The 25,123-nt window shown below is 41.9% G+C and overlaps 1 protein-coding gene across 6 annotated transcripts in view; it reads right to left on the bottom strand.

Moving 5' to 3' along the window:
- fbrsl1 (fibrosin-like 1) overlaps positions 1 to 3,908 on the bottom strand; it is a 353,739-nt gene extending 349,831 nt beyond the window's left edge. For all 6 annotated transcript variants that reach the window (XM_088009073.1, XM_088009069.1, XM_088009072.1 and 3 more), the window contains exon 1: positions 2,343 to 3,908. In XM_088009073.1, coding sequence (XP_087865199.1) covers positions 2,343 to 2,666 — 324 coding nt within the window. In that variant the 5' untranslated portion in view covers positions 2,667 to 3,908. The remainder of the gene's footprint in view (positions 1 to 2,342) is intronic.
- Between the last annotated feature and the right edge of the window lie 21,215 nt (positions 3,909 to 25,123).

The following is a 25,123-nucleotide window of genomic DNA, read 5'->3' as shown; positions in this document are numbered from 1 at the left end:
CGCCATTAAGAGGCAAAATTAAATCCGATTTTGTTTTGTCGATCACCAGACGGAACAAATCCGTGACAAATTGTCTGATTTTGGTCACTGGCCAATCAATTGGTGCACCACTACATATCTTCAACATGCCAACACCAGCTTTTTCCAATTACATCTATTTGCATCAGCAGCAGAGACACAGTTGCAGTAGTCAAGCAGTCACTGGGGAATATTGTGAAAGAAACACTGATAACAGAATTCTCATTTTATATGGTTTTTAGCATCGTATAATGATTTATTTTGGTTAGAATTACAAAAACACTACTTTCTGTATATGAATCCTTAAATTAACTTTGAGATTTTCAAAAGGCTACCACTATGTTTAAGTCAAAAATCCATGAAAGACTTTTACTGAAAATTCAAGAGGATAAACAGACTTCCTGTTATTTGCTAAAGTGTTGCTCTCTCTCTCTCTGTCTTGCAGCCGAATTAAACCAGAAACATGTCTGACGTGACGGTTTCTTTGCAAAGAGCTTCAAAGACTTATTTGGCTAAAAATATTTACCTTTGACCATGCCCAGCGGCATGGGCGGGCATTGGCCCCACAGAGTCAGCCGTGCCCCCCTAGACTGGAAGCTGTTTGTTGTTTTTACCTTATAGCGGCCAACTCTCTGTTATTCCTATGTCGATTTGATACAGTAGGAGCTTCCACACTTTCCACATCAGTGCCTTCTGTCACATTTTTTCAGCAGTTAAAACTGTGTAATCTGTTGCCAACACGTCGTAACCTGCTTTTCCGAGCTGCCTTTAAACACAACATGAGCGCTAAGATGCTGGGTTTACACCTGTTTGGAAACCTGCTGCCGCTGTGCAGAGCAACTCAGGTTTGTGTTAGAATCATGGCAACAAACCAGCAAAACGCAAAGAACTTTGCACAGTTTTCCTCCCAAACTAACCGACTGAGTTCAGTAATACGTTTGGATACAGGTGTTATCAAAAAGATGTCTAGCTAGTACAGCACCTTAAGCTTGTTAACAAGTAGCCTGTAGGCTACTGGTGTTGTCCATGTTCAAAAGCGGGTAGTACTTGTTACATTCACTTGTGTAACTTTCTTAGAAAAAGAAATAAAATGTAATTATAAGAGTAGTTTTACGGCACTGTACCTTTTTCTTTTGCTTGAGTGATAGTTATTGCTACGTAGATTCATTTTGCCCCCCAAAATAAACCGATGCCGCCCCTGTTAAACTCGTCTGGAGCAGGGGCTGCGTTTGACTCATCTTTACTTAGCACCAACTTCCACATAAATGGTAACAACAACCTGGTGACATAATCGCTAACCAGAGTGAGTTTCCAACTTGCCAGTCCCCAGACTGGGGTGTTCAGGGAAAAAATAAAAAGGTTTTCTCTGGTCACTAGCGGATGTCTTGGTACATTTTTGACTCAAAAGCAGCTATGTAACCACTGCTGACCCATAGCTGCTGAACTTTACAGATGGGAGGCAGGAAACTGATGATGCAGCTTCAACTGAGTGAAGCCTGAGCGTGGACAACTGGTTGAGCAAATCTGACTAAGCTGCATGTAGGAAGGAGGAGTGCTTATGACCATCACTCTATGGGATTGCTGACCTTATACATGCCAAGAAGCAAAAGAATACGTCATTATATTTACAAAAAAAAAAATCAACAACCTCAAATGAATATACAGTGAAAGGTGTCAAGGGGAGAAACCTCCTTTTCTGACACCCAGCATACCAGAGAGTAATGATAGGAACAGACTTATCAGCACATGGTGTATCAGGCTGTAACAGATGAACCCCGCAGTAGGCAGTTTATCAAAGGGCACAATGTCAAGAGCACACTGATAGCTGGTAGTGAATGAGAATATGAACCAACACAACAGCCATAGCCAAAAGTGACAGGACAACATGTTTGTTTTTTCTTCCCCTCAATAAAACAGATGCTGTCAATAATTAACCGCTCAGACACAAAACTTCTAAGATTCAGTAAACCAGACAGATGCTGCAGCTCCAAAACATTTTTTTCCCCTTTCCGTTTTATGTCAGCACAGACCTGGAAGCCCCCCAAAACAAACAGATACGGACCCACACAGCTGTCAGCAGCCCTGAGGAACCATCATCAAACCAATAGCTGGTCCAGCCTATCAGCTGACATGAAGAGCCAAGGTTCTACCTGGCGTCATTTGAAAGAAATTAATGACAAATTAGACCAGACTTCAACCTCAGTGACCCCCCGCACTTTTCGATAAGCATCACTGATGATAAGCAGAAACACACGCGCGCGCACACACACACACACACACACACACACACACACACAAAGGGAACTGATACAGCTCCTCCTTACCTCCAGACGTTCCAGGCTGATGAAGCTGGCAATAGCAAATCCATCAATGATATCCTCCTCCTGCGAGCTGGACTCCCGTCTCTTCCTCCGAGGGGGGCGCGGGGCTCTGGCTGCGGCTGCGGGGTGAGGCGTCTTTTTAGCGGCCGGGGAGGCGGCGTCTCTCCCGGGACTCTGTCCCTCCCTGTCAGAACAGGAGGAGTTGGGCTCGGGGCTGCGGGCGTCTTTGCTCCCCGGCTCCCGCAACCTCCGCACCCTCTCTCGCTTGGCCCGGCATCTCCGACCCTGCTTCAGTTTCCCATCCATGTTATTGGAAAGAGCTTGCATGCAGTGTCAAAATAACAGAAAAAAAAGGAAAAAGAAGAAGAAGAGGAGGAAAAAAAAACTCCACAGGACGTGCACGCCCACAGACTCGCGGAACCGTATAATAACAAATAACACACACTGGACTGAGAATTAGAGGCTGCGCTATAACGTGCGGATAGCGCCGCGCGCGTGCGTGAGCAAGTACGCGTGCGCGAGCATGTGCGCGTGCGCTCGAGTGTGTGTGTGTGTGTGTGTGTGTGTGTGTGTGTGTGTGTGTGTGTGTGCGTGTGTGTGTGTGTGTGTTCGCGAAGGCGTCTGTGTGCGCTAGTGTGGATGGGAAAGCAAATAACGCCTGAAAACACTCAGTGACCTTGAGTACAAACCTCCCCGATTTCCACTACGGCGAGGCAAATGTTCAAGTATCCCGCACAGTCGGCGAGGGAGCGGGCGAAGCGGCGCGGATCCGCACGCTTTTCCGTCACGAATCCGCACAGTGTCGACGCGGCGTCCGTAAAAGCAGGTGCAAAACGGGCAAACTGTGGAAAAATCCGCGCATTACAGCCGCCTCGCAACTTTTGTTGCACGGGAATCATAGCCAGCGATGTTCGAGCCCGACCACGCAGCGTACCGCAGACAGCGTAGAGGAATCATGTCGCTGGCCGTTGTTCTTTTCCACCACCCCAACCCATGATCCAGGGCTGTCAGATACAGAGAGGGAGCTCGCGGGATACTATCCGTCCGAAACAACAACGTACGAGTGTGGCGAATAATCCCCGCACGCGACGCGTTGAGTTTTTAAGTGATATTCCTCCTCCTCGCTTCAGGGGGTAAAGAATCCCAAGTCTGAGAGAGCTGTACTTCTGCGCAATATTTCCACCAAGGAGGAAAGAAAAAAAAAAATGACCCGAGCCGTCCGAATAAACCAACCATCCAGTGTGAAATCAAACTCCACAAGGCGATGAAGCGGTCTCTTCCAGCTCAGATAATGTTGAGTTTCCCCTATAAATCCACTCCAGTCCGTCCCCCTGGCTGCTCAGTTGGCTCACTGGCTCATGGTATTTTCAATTCGCATAATAAGGCTTTGATATGTGTCCTTAAAGCGACAGGAGTGATTAAAATCTCCTCTCCCTCCCTTCTCGTTCCCTTCATCCGAAATTAAGAGACGCACTCGAGCTTCAGAAAACCCACATAACTGACGTATTTCCGCCACCCCTGGCCTACAATTTACCAAAGGAAGGAAGCTGGTGTAGAAAAAAAAAGAAAAAGAAAGGGGGAAAATCGTTCTTTGACACGGTTTGGATGTATTTTGTATGTCTGTGTGCCAAAGCAGATGCTACATCCAGGGGCGCTTCTAGAAATACATAATGGGGTCGTCACCTGGGGAGCTCCTGGGAATCTTGGGGTGGCTCATCAACTTTTACTGGGATAGTTGCAGTATTTGGGGAATGACTGGCAATAAAAATTGACTTTATGTGAAGGACTAAAAAACATGACATGAACACATAAATAAATCCCCCAGCTAAATGTTATTTCCCTTCTTAACTTGACCTAAACGTTTCTCTCCTTCAGAGGGTTACTAAGTTCACAACAGCGCGGCCTTATACTGCAGTGATTCGTGTTTGTGATAAAATCAAGTAGGAGTTAGTAGTAATTGCAACAATGAATTATCCTTCCACCGAAGCGCAGGCAGTTCATATAGTCAACGTATCTAAACTACGTTTGAAACAAAACAGCTTCTTTTAAACCGTCCTGAATGTAAAAACCTGGTTTGGTTTGAGGAATTAAAAGATTTTCTTTAACATTTTTGTGACAATGTGCTTTTTTTTTTTTTTTTTTTTTTTGCATTTACAATTCAAGCTTACAAAGTTAAGCATGGTGATTAATAGTGATTAATCGTAGCGCTATAGTGTGATTAATCTCATTAAATATGTTACTTATTAAAACACATGCAGATGTAGAGTTTTCTTTTGGTGGCAGCATCATGCTCTGTGGATGGAGCTCTGAGAGACCCTCTCACCCCCCAGCCTCTCCTTCCCCACCAGCTGGGTCATGTGCTTCTCTACGACAGGTTTTGACTTGTAGAAAATAGAAGCACACGCGCGCGCGCACACACACACACACACACACACTCAGATGCATCCATCATCAGACTGTGAAAGCTCCGTCTGCTGCTCTGCTAAAGTCACCAACACAAAGTGTGCTCAGCCACATTTTACTGGCCTGTAAAGGTCAACATTTCATGAGTGCGCTGTAAATATTTGAAACATATGGGTTGTCAGGCTTTTTAGATTCATGTGGTTCTAAATCTGCAGCGCGGGGAAACTTTCCCCAGTGACGTCTGGGGAATCCTGCGCCTCTGCCAGATTAAGGTATATCCTTTGGATCAGGAGTTAGGATAACGACGTTACGCAATCACTGCACTGTGTAACCTTAGGTTTCAGTTCTCTGCTGCGTCATGTCTCCACCTATGCTGCCATGAAAACTTCTGCAACCCTTTTCATTCTCTTTATGTGACATAATCACAGGTTTGATGTAAACGTTTAGGAATGACAGCAACAGATTAAAGTTTCTCTGAACCTACTCTAATGAAATGGAATTGATTTGCCACATTGTTAAAGTTTTTTTTTTGTTCTTAGATTGAGTGTAGACATCTAATTTTCATTCATAAGCAAGCAAAAAATAAAATAAAATAAAAATCCCGCTTTGCAAATATCTGATTATGAGTTGCATGATGCTCTCCTCAGCTGCAAGTCATTCATAAAATTCTGGAAATAAATAAAGCAACCTCACTGATCTGTTTCTTTGCACTGTGTAAACTTACTGCGCTTCTTCCATGCCGTTCAAACTATTTCAACCAATGCACTCTGTGTTCTGCAACAAAAGTAATCACTCGTAATCGCCCAAGAAAGTGTCTCTCACTGGGACTACCTCTGAGCTTTTAATAGAAAATACATAAGGGACGTAAACAAAACCTATAAAGTAAGAGTCATTACATCAGACTGTGCTACGAATTAAATTGCTGTACGCAAGGATTCATCAGTTCATTCATAAAAGCCTTGAAGAGTATTACTGAGAAAAATAGAAGCCAGGAATTTCCTACATTTAGAGACATGCCTCTCAGTTGTTGCTGCAGCACATCTTGTTAGAATCACAAACACAAATGTATTTTATACAAAATGTACAGACGAGATAGTGGTCATATCTGAAGTACCACCTTTTGCAAGTGATCAGCCTCCTTTTTCCTTTTTTGTTTCTTTCAACGATGTTTTTCTGTTTGACATTCTTCCAAAACGGAAACATTTTCTGAGAGCTCACACAAATAGTTTAGTTGCTCTCTCAACAGGTTCTCCTACCTGAGCACTATATCTCTTCAGCTCCTCCAGAGATTGTCCTCTTCATTAAATTATTTGAATAGCATTTTGTTTTAGTTTCGATTACTAAAAACTAAATAAACAATTGATAACAATGGGGTATTTTTTTCTTGCACATACACCTACTGAGGTTTGTGGTTGTACAATGACAACATGGAAGAAAAAAGTCGAATACCTTCGCAATGTACAATCTATTAGGTATGGACCTAAAGAGTTTAAGGTTGTCTTTTTTCTATTCAACAAATATGTCTTACACATTCAAAGTTTTATTCATTTTGGTGACTAGATAGAATACACTTAAAATGTTATATTTGGAGAAGTGTTCAAGGCATAGATGAAGATGTAAATACCTCCAGCATGCTGGTATTTTTACCACCCTGACTGCAAAGAAGAATCTCATTTTCCTGGGCGACATTAAATGCCAAACATGTTACCGTATAAAAAAAAAAGAAAACGATTCAAGGGACTGTTTCCAGAATATGTCCTCATACACTAAAAAGATGTTTGCACAAATGTTTCCAGCACCAGCAGAATGTATTTTCTTTACTGCAGAGCAGGGATTTGAGCATCTTACAGCGGCCTGGTGCTCCACTGTGAAATCTAGAGGTATTGATTTCTCGGGAGCCAGAGCATTTACAAAGGATATGGTGTGTATGTGTGAAGAGATTTTTTATTTATTTTTTATTACTTTCCCTCAGATCCTTCATTTCTCAATCCCAGGCCTGTACAAAATACACACTGTCAGAATCACTGTTATCTCATCAAAAAATAACCTTAAGCCAGTCTTCGCCCCTGACCTCGGATTGAACGAATCCTTATTGTGGCCGAGGATGCAAACCAACAACAACAAAAAAAAAATAGACAATTCTGCCACTTATACATCATAAAAGCGTGACAGCCTCCCTCTGCTCCCCGCCCCCCCACCATACCTCCAAGGCGCTTCTAAGCGTTTCAAAGAAACCAGTGTTTGAGTGACTCCGATGTGGGAGCTCAGAGTCTATAGCTGTGGATTAGACTCACAGCAAATAGTAGCATGGAAGAAACAAGGGTAATCTCTTCCTTCTCCCTCACAGCCCTCTCTCCATACCTGGTCCTCCGTTTTTTTTAAGCTCCTTACTGAATTAGTTCTCGCAAAGCTGCTCACACAGAAAGGGGTTTATTCGCAGTGGGGGGAAAACGGCAGGAAAACAAGACCGTTCGCTGGTTTGAATATTGACAAGTTGCTCACCTACCCGGTTACTGTTCTCCACAGCAACCGAGGGAGAAAGATGGAGGTTCGTACTCTAAACCGAAAGGAAATACCACATCTAACATCTCTATGTTTGTTTATAGTCAGATACACAGCATAATCAGATGTGAATAAAAAAAAAAAATCTCATTATCCCCACTTGCTCAATGTAGTCCTTGGTATAATCACCCACAGTACATCACACCGTACTCTATCTACCCGACAGCACAATCAATTTGCATAAAAGTAGTTTTGCTTTGCAATTTCCCAGAACCACCACATTAGCTGCAAGTATTTCAGCCTTGCCACTTATCGCTGCCCGCACTATGAAGATCTCAGAATAAGCCGAAAGAGTCTCACAAACATTCTGTGTTGGATAAATACTCTGTTTAAAAGGTATTTTAAGAAAGATAGCCGCAATCTTACCACGGACCACATGTGGTCCGAAACCCAAAGGCATTTATCTTCTGACATTAGCCACCTCAAATGTGGTCAGACACTTAGACCAGATCCCAAAAAGAATAAACAACAATTAGAGGTCTTGAGTGCAGATTATATTAACAACTTTGGAACTTTTAATGGTGTGTTATAAGTGTTCACCAATGAGATTCTGATCTGAGGGGGCAAGTACACAGAAGAAATCGCTTTCAGGGCGTTTTCACACCTGGTGGTCCAGTGGACTCGGTTCGACTGGGGATGAAAACTGTGACATTTGTTACATTTCCAGCTGATGAGATTCGCTTTCACACAGTCCAACAATCCAAACTCTTTTGAAAACCTGTTTACCACTTCGCCTGTGGTGGCACTGCTCCAATAATCACTGCAGAAAAAGACACTAAAACCTCAGAAGACGAAATGAGCGCAACGTCCTGCTTTGAAAAATGGAAACAAAATGCCAGTGCTGTTAAATTTTAAGCAGCTGTGGAGGATTTCCCTTTTGGTTTGGTGAAAGACCATGAGCCGTTTTTCCCGCTAACGTTAGACTCTCATGTTTGATCTGGTTGTTTTCACCATTATTCCCTGTGCCTTAGTTTGGTTCCGCTGCTGCGCTTGCATCCATGTACGCATTCAAATCACACCAGAGTTCACTTCAACCGAGCCAAGACCTAGATCTTTAGGTGAACCAGAGTTTACTTTTTTGGTCCACATCAGAGTTTGATTGACACCTCCCCAAACTAATCAGACTTTCTAAGCAAACAAACTGGAGTTTGATTAAAGTGGAGGCTGGTGTGAATGCACCCTTAGTTTCACTGAATTTTCCTGTTGACTTTTAGCATCATCTCTGAATTATCTAGCTGTATCCCTATCTCAAAACCCCAAATTCAATGCAGTGTAGAACTCACCACCACTGGAGTCTGTTGCAGTGGACATGTGATTGTCTACACTGCTCTACCTGGCAACCCAACGCAAAGTCTGAGTTTGGGAGTTGGCTGCCCAGTTTCACATTTGGCGCAGAGGGAATTGTGGTGTGAGGCAGTTTCTCAGGAGCTGGACTCAGCCCCTCAGTTCCATTGCAAGGAGCTCTTCATGCTTCATGACATTTGGGATTATGCTCCTACTCTGCGATAATAGCTTGGAGATGCATGACTGTGCACCAGTGGATAAAATAAGGTCCGTAAACACACGGACGAGCAAGTTGGGTGAGGTGGAAGTTGAGCAGAACCCTGACCTCCATCTGATAAAACACCATCGGAGTAGATCTGCAAGTCAGGCTGTCACGTCCAACATCAGTGCATGACTTCACAGATACTCTCCTGAAACAACGGTCAAAGCTTTCCACAACCATGAACCTAAACCTTATGGACAGCTTTTCCAGGAGAGTTGAAGATGTCATTGGTGCAAGGCACTTAAAGTAGCAAGCATGTAGAAAGAATGATATTATAAACATGTTAAAGAAGTCGACTAAATAACCTCAACAGCATATTCTCGCCATCATTGCAGCCTGGAGATTTCAAGAGCTGAACCGAATGTAATGATGAATCTGGAATCCAGATTTACCTAAGCTGTAGCCTATCTGTGAAGAACTAGAACTCAGTGCATGATATGCAAACTCATCACAGGACAAATTCAGACACATTGAAACCAGAAGGATACACTGTAAACAACTGCATGTATATTCTTCATGTACATGAAAAACTCTGTATTTCAGGTTTGAGTGCTAATTATATGTTAGCAACAAGAAAGTAATAAATCTGATCCTTAAATGAGGGAAGATTGCACCTAAGTATACCCTTTCAAACACTGCTTAAAATGGCTTGCCATTATTTATCTGTCGAACTGCAAAAAGTGTAAATCTTGATAGTCTCAAACACTCAGCTGGTTGTTTTAAATATCCACTCATTGGACTCCTGACTCAAACATCTCAATTTGCTTCCTGGGGCAGGCTGTCTGTGAGGGAAAACATAAGTATGTGGTTGATTGCCTTTGGGGCTTTTGGCTTCCTCTGTGACACATCACAGAATAATTCACCAGTTTGGTGGCAATTTACAGGCGGACTCAACAAGAAATCAGCCCGGGGCCCTCAGTCAGCAAGCTTTACTCTCGGGAACACTCCACGGCCAATGATGGGACCGCAGGGCGTCGGATCCTGCATACCACCGCGTGCAAAATTAACCTGCTCATTCTTCCTCTTCATCTCTCCTATTCTGTGTTATTTCTGTGGCCTGTTTTAAAACCGTCACTCTTAGATAAATTAAAATGGCGTATGAATTTCAAAAGATCCTCAAAAATCACTTAGACTCAAGCTGCTTCATTATCCACAGTTGAGAATGTTTACATCAGCCAAGACAGAGAAGATGTTTATCAAGTAGGATGTGCCACCCAAACATCAAGACTAACTGCGTTTCCCTTACCAAACTTTGTCGATATTCTACTAATGTTGAAAAAAAAAAAAAATTTTGAAACTGCTCCGTTTCCATTAAATACGAAACACAATTAAAATCCCAGATAAATAAGTTTGTCATTCACGTGATAATTCATAAAAAAAAAATACATCCTACCACTTCCTGTAGTCTTCTTCGTCGTTTTTACACAAGCTGTAGCATCCGGTTGTTGATCAAATAACTCGTGATGCGGAAAAAAAATGTTTCCATTGCAGTTTTGCAAAAAAAAAAAAAAGTTTCAATGTAGCCAAACAAAAAAAAAAAAAAAACGTCTCATCCTAGCAAAAAAATAATAATAATAATGTTTGTTTTTTAAATTGGTGCGTCTACATTACAAAAATGCATTTTCCTAATTTCAATTTGCGCAACCCCATCAGGGTTTACCCCAGAAGGGTTAGGGTTAGGGTTAGCCCAGAAAACCTGCTAAGCCCAGTGCTCAGGACGCTAGCGCAGTCATTCATCCAGCTGGCTAGATTCAGTGGCTAGATGGGATGACTTTTCAGTTATTTGGCAACAATGAGAGGAACAAGGATTAAAATAGTCAATGAGGGACTTAAACCTCAGGATACTACAGCAATTGTTGAGCATGGAGGTGTTGTAACCATACTAGGGGTCTGTTTTGCTGTCAAGGGTTCAGTGTCATTTTGCTATTTGGGTTTAATGAAAAAGCAGGACAGGTTTGAATTGTTGAAACGGGAACAAAATTAGGCATTTCATCTGGACAGTGATTGCAACGCACATTGAAATATGAATAACACTAAAAGCCCCAAATTAGCATGACTTCAATGAAACTTCTATCTGCCTGTGCAGTCCATCACTGCAAGTCGAAGGATGCTGCCACCTCGAATAAACAAGGGAACAACCGAACGCTTCACAAGAAGCCGTCGACAGAGGTGTTCAGATGCCAATAATTTAAGTGGGCAGGTTGTAAATTCGAGCGCTTTCGGATATTTTATACCGCCGAGGAGCAAGGTTTAATCAAACAGAAAGACTGGCCCCTGCTGGCCCCTGAGCTGTGTGGGCGAGAGAGTTGAATTTATTGGCAACACTTGAAGAGGCACTGTAGCTTTTATTACAGTCATCATTCAGGGCGGAATTAGTAATGCGACCAGCCATTTTAGTGAAATAAATTGAGTTAAGAGAGTGATGTGGATAAATGTCATGTTAAATGCCAACATTAAAAACATTCTTTTAATGTGTTCCCTGCTCCCAGAGATCCCGGAGCCAAGAATTCCCACCCCCACTTCCCCGCCACTGTGTTCTTGTTTCAGTTCCAGGCGTTGCTCAACATTTTGAGCACAAAAGAAAAAAATGCCATTATGACTTTTTTATCGATCCTTGATGTGGAATGCCCTCTCTGATGTTAGAGCAACAAAGCTCTCTGCCTCTCCGTATCGCTTGTGACAGCGCAAAAAGGAAAAAGAAAGAAAAAAAAAAGCCTCCCCGAAAGGAAAGCCGATCAATATTTCACTCCATCGGCGCGTCGATTCCCATCGGCTGGTGTAAAGATAAAATAAGGATGTCTACTGACTTCATCTCTGAGATGAGCGCACACATCTCGTGGCGCTTCCACCGGATGGTATTATCATCTCATATCTTTAAGAGTGTGTGCAGCGAACCACGTCTCCCTGGAGGTACAGTCAGGAAGTCATCACTTGTTCAGCTCTGAAATTCCCTCATGGCCAAGTTGTACTATCACTGTAACATTATGTGCATGTGGTATGTTCTCAAGTGCTCCACTGATCTGAGCTAATGTTAATAGCTGAAAGGCTTTCACTGAGTGCTTGGACTGATTATTGACATTTCTCTTTAGATCGGCTCGAATTTTTTTGCACTAGGAAATGGAATTTTGAAGGGAATTGGCTACTAAAAGTTGTTGAAATTTTAACCGAATATGCCAGTTCATGTTCAGTAAACAGTTTTTAAATTGTTAACCACTTTATTTTGTGAGAAATCCTACCCAAATGTTGATTACAGTATGACAAAAGATGTTGGTTGAGTTGGTGTATTTTCTCTTTCGTATGCTGCAGTAAATAACAAAGCTACCTTCGATTTTTTTTTTTTTTTCATGGTTATGTGGCCCAGTTCTGTATGGTGTGTGTGTTTATTGGTGTTAACGGGGTAAAACTCACAGCACTCTGCCGCTTTAGGGTGGGGGGGATGACACACACACACGCAGCCACACGCTCTTGTACCAACGCAAAAATAATCCAAATGGTTGAAGGTCATGCAAACACGGGTTACTATTACAGCAACGTGGCCCGGCCTACTTTGATGTTAGGTACTGTCTTGATTTAAGAAAGTCAATCACGCAATAGGATTCCATCTTTAGATATTGTTGTAGCCGAGAACTTAAACGCTTTTACCTTACAAGTGTCCAAAACATCAGTGGCAGTCCGGGTTAGCTGTTCACTAAGCTGAGTATGTTTTCGAATCATGTGTACAAAGGCCATTATTTAACTAAAACCACATCATTTAAATCATCCTACACTGTTAAACTGGAAACCAGATACGCAATTATGGGGCGTATTAGTCATATTTTACCTTATTATGGAAGAATATTAGCAGAGTAACAGTTAAGACTTGTCATGAGATATTGTGGTTGGCCAAACTTTCTGTGTTGCAGCAAGAAATTAAGTTTGTTTTGTAGCTCTGGTGTGTTTAGCAGTGATGCTAATGCTAAAGTCAAACGTGCTAGCAAGTCACTGAGACGGTCGTTACCAAGCTGTGATTCTCAAGGAAAATGTTGACGAAGTTGTTATGTTGGATTTAAAACGTTACCATTGTATCCCCTAATCGTCAAAACGCTTCTTCAGGCGGAAGACGAAGCAGATGAAATAACTGAAATAAGCGGAAAAATTCAGGATTTTTTTTTTTTTTTTTTTTGGTTACAGATTGTACGTTTTAAATCTGTGCATACTATAATTATATTATTTAGTAATGTAAGTTTTAACAAGGAGTCGGAAACATTCCCCTGAGGTTTTGTGACATGGTACATTATTCTGCTGGAAGCAGCTTTCAGAGTATGAGTCTGTTGTGGTCATAGAGGGAAGGACACGGTCAGCAGCACCATTCTCTTGGACTGTGAGTGTTTCGACATGATATTAAGTCCCACATGTCGTGAGAAAATATCTCTCAGCTGTCTCATGTTCTACGCTGTTGCCCATCTGCTACAAGATGCAACTTGCCGTGCTTTTCAGTGATGGTATTCTGCATACCTCGGTTAAACTGATTATTTATTTGAGCTACCGGTCTGTTCACTCTTGTCTTAACTCCCACACTACAAAAAGGCATTTTACAGGCACAGAACTGTGGTTCACTGGATATTTTTCATCTAGTGAACATCTTTTTTTTTCTTTTCTTTTCTGTTAACCAGAGAAAAGCTCATGCATGAAAATCCCAGATGAGCAGTTTCTGAAACACGCATACCAGCCTGCTAAACTGAAACATGTTCAAAATCACACAGACCCCTTCTGACTCCCCGTTTTGATTCTCAGTTTGAACGTCTTGTTTATTCTAATTAGATGATTACATTCATTTTAAAAATGGGTTTAAATTTGGTTTGTGTTTTTAGTTTAGCAATAGAACTCACAGATTTTCTACTCAGAAATACTAAATAAAATCTACCTACATAACAAGGGGACAAATTATAATACCAGTCCAACTTATTAAATTGTAATATTTTTGGCAAACGTTGTCTTTGAAGCCCTACAGTGTAATTAAACGTGTGCTTTCAGTAAGCAAAGCTAAGTTAATTTTAAAGAGCTTACACTGTGTCCCCAAAGGTCAACGCATTTCTTTCGGCAAAATACGCTGACTTGTGTATAAAATTAATTTTCAAAGTGATTAAATTAATTTGCATAATTTACATGACAATGTGTGCCATTAATTAGATGGTTTGTGACCTTTGGAGCAGTAGCGTCACACTGCAGCTCCGACACGGTGACGATCGCAGCTTTTCTGACACCAGTGCACAAGCGCAAAACTTCTTAAACTGTGTGAGCAGAAGCAAAGACCGATGGGGTGAAAGGTGATCCCTGTGACATGCAGCTTGTCTTTTCTGTCTCCTCTGTGAGAGACGGACAAGTATTCACAACTGTCACGCTGCAATTAGCACCAGAGCAACCACATCCCACCCATCTGAAATTTTGAAATTAATCTCAGAAATTGTCTAGAAAAAAATGAACTGAGCTTTGAAAGTTCAAGATTTTTTTTACTTTTGGAACTCAGAAATGCCAACTTTTTTTCTGGAAAATGTCTGATTTTTTTCTTCTTTTTTTGGCAGTTTTTGACTTTTCACAGTAAGAGATTTTCAAAAGTAAAAAAAAGTACTCAAAAAATTGAAAAAAGATTTAATAAAATATTCTAAATATTTTTTGTTGCAAATTTTCAACTTAGCTTTTCAAAGTAAGAAATTTCAGAGTTTCAAAAGTTGAAAATATTCACCTTTTGGAATTATGAAATGTTCTTTTATTTTCCAGAAAATTTCTAAGATTAATCTCAAAATTCTATTTTTTTTTTTGTAGAAAAATTTCCACGTTTCAAACTCAGATATGTCTGAGTTTCAAAAGTCAAAAATGGTTGAAATTTCCTTGATTTTTTTTTTCTTTAGAAAATGTCTGAGATGAAACTCACAACGTTTTTGTTTTCTTTTTCGAGAAAATGTTCGACTTTTCAAATTCCGAAATTCACGAGTTTCAAAAGTCGAGAATCTTTGGTTTATGGAACTCCAAAAATTCCTTTTCTTTTCCCCTAGAAATTTTCTGAGATTAATCTCTAAATTTCTTCGTTTTTTTGGCGGGCTCTTTCATCTACAATGGTGCCAATACAGCGTAATACCAAACAGACTGCTCCCACCCAGTCAGACAAAGAGTGTTCTCACAATTTACCTGCAGTATATTTTAAATTCATCGGAGACGTGGCCGTGGGGCACTGCAGCCCCACGGCCACGTTCACAAACGGCCCATTTCTCATCGTGGAAAGCCAGGTGACGCGACGCCACGTTAGCAACGAACGGGGTGACGTCTCCTCACAAAATGACAAGACGCCGCCTGGGAGGGCTTCCCTGACCTGGGACCTCATTTTAAAGGACGTGTGAGTAAGCGAGCGAATGACACAGAAAAGAAAAGAAAAACAACGGGAAAAAAGGGAGAGAGAGAAAGAACGAGATTCTCCTCTCTGCTTGTTTTCAACATGGTATAATGAGCACAATGTTAACAGACAAAAAAGTAAACAAAGGAGGCAGCATAAGCAGGCTGACGGCAGGCAGACAGTCAAGACCGCGTAATGAGGGAGCCGCCGAGACGAGCCCACATCCTCCTCCGTGGTCTGAAGTGCACGAGAGAAAGGGCTGGGGACCAGTTCGTGGCGCGCGCTGTGATAAATCGTAACATTTCATCTTCCGATGATACAAAGTGCCGTGTTGGAATTGAAACCCGCGTTAAAAAAAAAAGAAAAAAAAAATCAGAGGAACACAAACAGCAGCAAGTAAAACGAGAAAAAGACAGCGCCTGTTCTGGGAAGTTGAGCAGGATTTAAAAACAAAACATCTAAACGCTTCTTATGGTTAAAAGCAGAGGATGGAACAACCATAGCAGATTATTAAGGAGAAAAAAAAGCACCCTATAAGATAAAACGATAAAATAGTATAGTGGTGTAAAAAAAAAAGAGAAAAAGTTATGTCCCGTTAAGGAGGACAATCTCTCACTTAAAGCTAGCAGTAGCCCTGAAGCAATGCTCCTATTAAAGCTGTCTGAAGTCAAAACAGATCGGCACTGACCTGTTGCTTGTGGAGACTCAATTGCCTGGAAAAAAAACCAGTCATGGACTGCATTTCATTAATCTCCAAAGCCTATATAACTACTGCTCCAAAAACTGACAAAAACAGGAAAAGAAGCACAAAAGAGTGACAAAAGCTATAGTTTCCTGTCCTCTGAGCCGCGCTGATGTGCATTATCTCAAGTGTAGATACGGCTCATACACCCTAACAGCAGCCGAGAGGCTTCCAGAATAACAAATGAGAGGGAAGAATAGCAAATCAGTGACTAACAGATAGAAAGTTAAAAGGCTGTAAAATGAGTGTGTTCACAGAGGGGGAGAGACAGGCCGTATTATGCTCTGACAGTCCCTTGGCCTCTGCAAAGCTCTTGATTAGCAAACAGCGACCCCTGAGATAAAACACACTTATAGACCCAGCATTGATTCACATGTAAAGACAATTAGAGTTTTTGATGCATGCAAGCATCTACTACAGGAAAAGAAGAGACAGGGATGCTTTTTATGCTTTTTCTTCTTCTTCTTCTTCTTCTTCTTCTTCTTCGCAGAAAGGTTTCTGATACCGCCTCTTGGACATCGTTTTGTTCGTGTTTAGGGTTTTTTTAAATCATGTTATCAATCAATCAACTAATCAATCAATAAAGTTTATTTGTATAGCACATTTCAGCAACAAGACAGTGTGACGTGCTCTAACTTCCTGGTTTTAGTGAGAACGCAAACAGCAGCGTTCTGGATCAGCGGCAGCTGGACGATTGATTTTTTTAGGCAGAACTGTGCAGTAATCAATGTGACTAAAGACAAACGCATGGATGCGTTTCTCTAGATCTCGTTGGAACATTAGTCCTCTAATCCTGGAAATGTTCTTCAAGTGATAGAAAGCCGACTTTGTAACAGTCTTTATGTGGCTCTGAAGGTTCAGATCAGAGTCCATCACTGCACTCAGATGTTAGGTCAACTCAAAATGAAATATTTATTTTGAGTCATCTTTAGTAAATCATTATTTATTTATATTTTATATCTCCTGTCATATTAGACAAAACAGTTTGGTGGGTCTGGCTGCCTGACTGTGTTGGAGCAGATTTACTCTACAGCAAGGAAATGTAAATGTTTTCCCCCCTTTTGCATAAGCAACTATATCAATTCAAGTTAAGCCACATCTGATTGTGTAGTTTTGCATGTCTGCGTGTGTGTGTGTGTGCGTGTGTGTGTGTGTGCGTGCGTGCATACCTGCTTTGCATCAGTGCATGTGTTTTTGTGTGGACAGAAGTGGAAGTTGTGTGAAGGTGAAGTGTGGACAAAGTGGCAAAGAGGGCATCTAATAAGTTTCTACACTGAAAAATGTGACTCGTCCGTGTCATTTAGTTGAATTGAGATTTTATATCGTTGGAATTGGAAGTTATGATTTCCGGTTTGAAACCATTTATTTCCTCTTACCTAGAATTAAAACTGAAAATAACCAACAGACTCAATTTATCTTTAAAGCAGCAGTACGTACGTTTTATAAAGCGGACAACGGCGATAAACTCCTGGAAGTTGTTTCTCCGCCGTTTGGACATTTATCAGCGCACGAGTTTGATTGACAGCGCTAACTCCTTCCTCCTGGCTCTTATTGGTTGGTTTTGGTAGTAATAGACAATAGCAGCTTACACTTTTTTTCACAGTGTAAGCTCTGTTGTTGCTTTTGTTTTTATTGTGCAATCTTTCAGTTTCTCATTTCTTCACTGTTAGAAAAAAGCAGACACCGTGTGCTCGTTAGCAGCCTCCCGTGTGTGTTGCATTCAACTACAGACAATGGACAACATGCAAGCGGGTGCCACGTGCATCCGCTTATTGACGGAATGCAGAAATCTTTTTTTTCAGAGTTTATGAATTTACACAAGTCGGATTTGTTTTCATGCATAATTTAACGCTCAAGAATTTGCTCGCACTCACACCGGATTGCAAACGAGGCCAGAGCGAACGCACATTCGGTGTTGTGCATCTGCACACATCATCCCGACCCGCAGCCGCTGAGCGTGCGAGGAGGAAGAGGTGCAGCATAAAAACAGATCATGAAGGAGCACCTCGGGATGATTTGCATGAGGCGCGAGGCTTTTGTGAGTGAATATATGGATAATTTGGTTTATAAATGAAGACATGAGGCCCGGCTGGCATATTACTTTTATTCACAGAAAACGCTGCAGTCGACTTTTGAGTTCATCCCTTGTAATGACTTGGTTAAATATAATTTATGACTCGGATCATAAGTTATTCAGCAAGCTGCCGATGAATTATTTAAGTCCGAAATGTAATATCTCTGGTTGTGTGCGATGGTAGATTTTCATCGTTACAGATGGAGGGGGACTGCTTCCAACAGCCGGTTTACGCTAAGCGGCTTGCTTCTGTAAATTGATACAGCTGCATTCGGGCAAATATGAAAAAAAAAGAAAAAAAAAAAGAGAAGTGTTTATCCTCTTGCTGGATGGCATAACACTGAGGGATTTTCTTCCGCAACACAATGTGGGCACCCATTAAAATCATTAGTTCAAGGCCAGCACTTAATCCTCTGTGAAACGCAGAGGATCTAGACTGTAGAAGATAAGCAGATTTTGTCCTACTTTCATTTAAGAGTAAAAGGCCACTTCTACTCAGATGATTGAATCTCATTTGCGAAGAGTGCTCGGTTTGCGGCGCCGGAGCAACGTGGAAGTCGCGCTCCGTCGCTAATACGCCGGCGCTGGGACGGAAACGATGAAACGCTCTCGCCCATTTTTCCCCGCCCGTTTGACTTGTCGGCTGCAGTGCGCCGAATCCATCTTTCCACAGCCTTGTGGAGGAGTTGGTGCAGACAGCTTGTTAAATATGCATTGACTGACCGGTGGGCAACCCTGTGAAGTGTCAGTGAGCTTCAAGTCGAACTGAAGCAAAAAAAAAAAGAAAAAGGGTAAGACGGGTGCCGGTGTCAATCAGAAAGTATATTCACATCCAAGAGGAAGATTGCACCATAACGAGATTAACCAGGTTTCACCCCACCACGTCGTTACTCTGAATGTTACTGTGTGTTTTATGCTGTTCGACCAACACCTTGTAGCTTTTCTCTGTTGCTCTTTCTCAGCAGATAATTTTGGCGGCGGTCTCTGGTGGGAGGAATTGCTAAGGCGAGGGAGAAATCAAACCAAGTTACTCTCTGCAGCGAGGGTTTTCCCCCAGAGCTCATTCTATATGTCCAAAATCCTTGCAAGACTGCATTTTGCTCAAGGGATTTATGTCTGTGCAGTGTGTGTGCGTGTGTATTTGCAGTATCCAATAAAAAAAAAGCAAAACAAGCAGCATTTTTACACACAGTGACTTGCAAAATTGCTCATACTCCTGCAGCTTTTTCACTTTTTATCGCATTAAAACAAACTTGTGTGTTTTATTGAGATTTTATCTGACAGACTGTTAAGAAGCAATCGGTTTCTTTCCTCTAACCTTAGTTCTAAAATGTGTAAATGAACCTTCTGTGTGTGGTTGTGTGGTTTGTGGCAGCCATCTTGGATGAGGATTGAAATGGGAACAATGTCATCGCAGAAAAAAAACGCCTCGAGTTTGATGCAAACTATGTAGATCAGTTTGGTCCAATGGATCAATCAAATGATCAATCAAACAGATCAAAGTTTCATTTGATTGGATCAAAATGGAACATTTTGACCTTTATGCTAAATGCTACATTGTTAGCCTCATAGCATAACTGCCTAAGTAATATTTTGGCCAAATTGAGATATCTGCATAGTATTGATCGCCTTACACTGCAACATCACCAAACCTAATTGTCTCTGTCCTCAGTGTTGTTACAGTCCAAAATCTGGATTTCCACTCCCCTGCCCCCACCCCCCTGTATTTTATTTGTGCTTTTTCTTAATTTTCCTGAAAATGTTAAAATGCGTCTCATGCTGCGAGGTTCACAACGTGTGACGATGGAGTGCAATGGAATCGGTTACTTTAAACGACATCAATGTGTTAAAATGGCCCAGTCAAAATCTAGATCTGAATCTAACTGGGAAAAATCTGTTGAAAAACTTGAACGTTGACGTTCACAGATGCTTTCCATTCCGTCTGGCTGAGCCGGAGCCGTGTGCTGGCTAAAAGAGAACGGGGCAATGATTTCAATCTGAAGATGTGCAAAGCTGCCAGAGTCAGACCCCAACAGACTTTCAGCTGTCATTCCACAGAAAGACGGTACTGCAACATACTGACTCTGGGGGAGTTGAGTACAAATCCACTCTGCTATTCAGATTTTCGACTTGCAAGCATTTTGTAATTTTCCTTCCATAATCACGATTATGCTCTACTTCGTGTAAGTCTTATCCCATGGATTCCTCCAGTAAGACACGGCAAAGTTTGCGGCCGTAACGTATAAATACGGAGGGAACAAAAACACGCACAGTTTCAGCGTCTGATCAAAGGCAACTGAACCAGTATAGTCGGCGCTGAGTAAGCTTTTCGCCGAGTGTGTTTTTCCTAGAAAGGTGCTTAACAAAAAAAAAAAAAAAAGAAAACAGCATAGACAGTTTTCTCTGTCTATGCAGAAAACAACACAGGCTCCCTCAAAGTAAGTCAACAAGTACAGTCCAACAGATTGAGGGCATGACTGTTTCTGGTGATGCTTCCATTTGGTGGGTTTCCAGGTGGCAACCGGGCTGACAGTTCTGGGGCTGTTCAGCTGCAGGCTCTGCTCACTGATCTCTCTCCTGAGATGCACTTCAGCTCCGAGCAACAGAGCAGCCACAGAGATAACAGAGAAGTCAATTTTCTCCACTTTCTTCTTGCTTCTTACCCTCACTGCCTCCCTCTCCTCCCCACGTTCCCGCTAAAAGAGAAGCATCTGCGCGCTTGTGAAAATAAAAATCAGGCGAGACAAAGATCTACCTTTAATCCAAGCGTAAGCAGAAACACGTCGGCGTGTGTGTACATTTTGCGGAGCAAACGCTTTTGGCATGTGCGTGCGCGCGCACGCTGTCCCGGCAAACGCCACGCTTTTCTCTCTCGTCCCCGCTGCGCCTAAAGGAGCTCTCGCAAATTTGTACAAGATGAGAGAGGCTGAGATGCAGGGGGGGGGAGGCGAACTGACAGAAAGAGAGAAGCAGAGAGAAAGAGAAACTAGAAGGATTCTCCACCTCACTTCACTTCTCCTTGGCACCCAGAGGCTTCTGCAAAGCTTTTAGTAAGAAAACAAGCAGCTGTGTGATGGATCAAACAGCAACAGCAGCTACTTCTCAGCCTACCCGGCACACTGCAAGCTTTGATATTTCAGTCACTATCGCTGCTCGTGTTGCGTCGGGTAAATGAATCCTTTATTTTAGAGCTGTCGCCATCAGTCGTTCCTCGACTGAAATCCACCTTCTTGTTCAAGCAAACCTGTCATTCATGAAGCCCGTCTCACCGGCCCGTCCCAGGCTTCCCACTCACCTCTTCCAAGACCGACTTTCAGGAAAGTGAGCCGTGTTTTCCCCCCTCGCTCCGATGTTGGCCGTAGGTGAATGATGTGTTGTAATTACTGCCAGCCCCGTGGGCAGAAGGCAAAACAGGATTTCAGTTACTTTGCGTGAGTGTGTCTGAAGTGAGTGAGTGAAGAGATGCCGCTACACTCACTCACCGACTCCTTTTCCAAACGCTTGTTGCGACATGAACTCTTCTGTTACTGCTCAGGGCCGGGGATGTCAAACTTCATTTAGGGTTAGAAAAGTCATGTCTTTACTTTTAAATTTTTTTTTATTTACCTCTTGTATCTTGACACTTTTCTGTCGTTGTCAAACCAGTGGAAGAAAATCCAGATTGCCAGCTTGAGAAATTGTAAAACAAGTCTGAAGCCGATTTCAAAGTTGCGGATGAAGCACGGGAGAGCCTTAAGAATGATACACGCTTTCTATTCAGAGTCTTTATTAACCCTCCTGATGTTTACTCTGTGAGCGGTCCGGTGGGCTAGAACTAACCCCAGATGCACTTTTTACAGTGTTTTTTGTGTGTGTTGTCCTGGGAACTGACGGTCTGACAGGACACCCCCGACCGTGAGATTTGCCAAACTCCTCCTGATCAGTAGCAGGAAGGTTTAAAGCAGAAGAAGTTGCTAAATGTATTGCTATAATCAATTTACAAAGAGGTGTTGGAGGGGTGTGAATACTCATAAATATGGCAACAATGTGACAAGCTCCATCTGTATGTTCAAACCGTTAGCGTCACCTCCAATAACAACATATCATACGCCTGATGGAGTATTCAATCATTTCACCAAACTCTGATCTTAACTTCCACAGCAGCAGTTTCAGGTTTTACCATCTTGCCTCATAAAAGCTTAAAAATGGAGTGAAAACAGTGCGGAAAACAGGAAAGGTCACCCACGCCACCAGTTTGGCAGTATTTCAGATATTATAAACAAAAATTCATCAATATTTATCAATATTTATTGACATAAAAAGTTTATGTTGTGATACGTTTTTCATCCACATCATCCAGGCCTTTAGGAGAGTTTAAGTTGTTTTACAGTTTTTCAGATTGCTTGATCTACATTTCGCATTTACAACTAACAAAAATAGCTGTGCACATTTTTTAGCCAACCTGAGACCTTGCTTCTTGTCATCGACGTGTGACATGATGAATTCATGCAGTTTGTAAAGACGAGCAGCACATTCCAAGCCCCGGCAAACAGGGACAACAAATATAGACTCAAATTAGCCATGGCTCGGTTCATTAGCAAGGCGATCCATCTGAATCCTGCAACACTTCAATTTACATCCACTTCAAGTTAAGCCTGCTTTAAGGCACACCCACTCACAGACTGCGCATAAATGCGCCCACTTCATTTTGCATCGTCTCCTTTCTTACAGGTAAACTTCAGAGACACAGTGCCTTTCATCTCCTCTCATTTATTTTAATAAGCGAGCGCGGTGAAGAAAACCGATGAAGGGAGAACCTTTTTGAAGAACAAGATGTGATGGTCAGAGACCATTTAAAGCGCAGTGCATGCATAAAGATTGTGGTGCATAATTAATGACGGATCAAGCTGTGGCTAGCAGCTGCTACATATCAATTCTGGATTTACTCGTAGCATGAACTTTGGCATGTGTTGGTTGCTTCTTACAAAAAGAGGAGCTGAAGTATTCGTAAAAATTATCATTTATTAAAGCTACATTTGCTTGATGCCTTTCATGAGCTTGATGCAGCGTTTAATGCGAAAGTAGAAGAGTGAAATCAATTGTGCGGCGCGAGGACTATGGACTTCTCAAGAATAGAAAATGAGACCCATTCATTGTGCTCTATGTATCCAGGGACATCGCTAGCCAGCAACATTCCTCCGCACATATTGAGAAATCCCAAGGCACTCACAGGCTTCCTCTATATTTTTTAAAAAGCAAGATACTTGTTTCGGTTTGAAAAAAGTGTAACATTGTATACACATTGCTAAGACAGCTATTCTCTCTAAAAAAACAAAAAAAAAAAAACAAAAGTGAAAAAACAACCTTTTTCTAACTTTTGGCTGTTCTCTTTTTAGGAGTCCCCGCAACGAGTCACCCTCCTCCACCTCACTCTGTCTTTGGCGTCCTCTGCCTCCATGTCCCCTCTAACTGCGTCCATATATCTCCTCTTTGGCTTTCCTGGTTGTCTTTTTCCTGGCAGCTGCATCTCGAATATCCTTTCCCAAATATACCCTCTGTCCCTCCACTGCACGTGTCCAAACCATCTCAGTCTGGCCTCTCTAACTTTATCTCTCAGTCTTTTCTAGACCTTCTGGGTCAAATATTAACTCAACCCCTAACTGATCAAGGTTAGCAGTCTTGGTTGACCCAAAATACCAGGCTGGCGTGTTCATAGGTTTAAAGGTAAAACTATCAAATACTTAGTTGAAAAGAGTAACCCATAAGTTGAATAAAAATATTAGTAGGCTAATATTTGGGTTAAATTGAATGAGTTTAGTTATCAACCACATAATGTTTATGTATGTAAACATAGCAAATTGCACATTCACCATATAATACCATAAAATATTGTGTAATTCTGGTCTAAATTGATGGCATGAACAAATCTTTGGTCAAAGTTTAATGTTTAAAACTGTAATGCTAGCATGTGCTAACCACTCAGCAGCTAAATACAGCAGCTAGCACTATCTTACGTAAACAAACTCAGTCTTTAGGGTGAATTGTAAAGTCATAAGTTCAACTCACTGACATTAACATTATTCCAGAGCTTCAGTTTACCATCTCAACATTTCTTATTTCACCCTGCAGAAGAAGTTCAGAGAAACAACAGCAAGCTCACCAGCTTGTTGTTGTTTAGCTTCAAAATGGCGGTCAGTGAAGAAAGAGCCTCGTCGTTTTGCTAGCCACCTCTCTAAAACGACAAACTGGGATGCTGTTTGTTCAAAACTGTCCGACTTCTGTCACAGCAGCATTTATTTAGGCTTCCGGTGTTTATCTGACCATCAAACTGACCAGAAGTGTGCTTCAGGATCATCACAGATCAGACACTGCAATGAATTCTGGGATCTTGGTAAAATTCCCAGTGGTCAAATTATGTTACTACACGATGTTTTGACTTGAGAAGCGCCTCTACTTGTCAGTGATTGCAGAACGTAGTAACATGGATTTCTTTTACTGTTTGTGTTTATTTTACTGAAACATAATGTTTTCCCCCCACCATCTCACCTGGGGTATTTCAGAGGTTATTTTCCCTCAAAAAATATGTAAAAAAAGTACATATTTCTCTTTCAAATTTCAATTTTTGCCTCAACAGATGTCTATTTTAATAGTACTCATGCTAAAGACAACACTCTCTGTTCAACTGACACCATGGACATCCTTAGGTAAATAATTATTTCTGCCGAACTGAGCGAATATTGAGTGAGAGTGGCCCGCTGTAGCAGTGATTATCCTGGAGTCAAAATCCCATCAGTTTCATACAGACTAAAAATTCAGATGTGAATCAGGCAGCACGAGAACTGGCAATAACTTTGCGCTCGTTTGAACCTAATTACACCAAAACTCACCCTGTCAACGGTCCCCTCTATAGATTACCTTTAAGGTAATAATTGCAGAGCAATAACCCAGTGAATTTTGGCTTGTAATGTCAGAACCTCTTGCTCTCCACTTTAAAGCTCTCATTTAGTCAGGGGGAACATTTGCACTCAGGGTCAGCCGCTCCACATCCAGCATTTCCAGCTGGCTAAATGAGGCTCTCGCTGTGGCCGCCGCGATCTTATTGATCCCTCTC

This window comes from Poecilia mexicana, unplaced genomic scaffold (genome assembly GCF_051168715.1).
Source record: "Poecilia mexicana isolate PSO_F unplaced genomic scaffold, ASM5116871v1 scaffold_9, whole genome shotgun sequence".
NCBI lineage: Eukaryota > Metazoa > Chordata > Actinopteri > Cyprinodontiformes > Poeciliidae > Poecilia > Poecilia mexicana.
The sequence above is the reverse complement of the archived record's forward strand: the minus strand, read 5'-3'. Positions and strand labels throughout refer to the sequence as shown.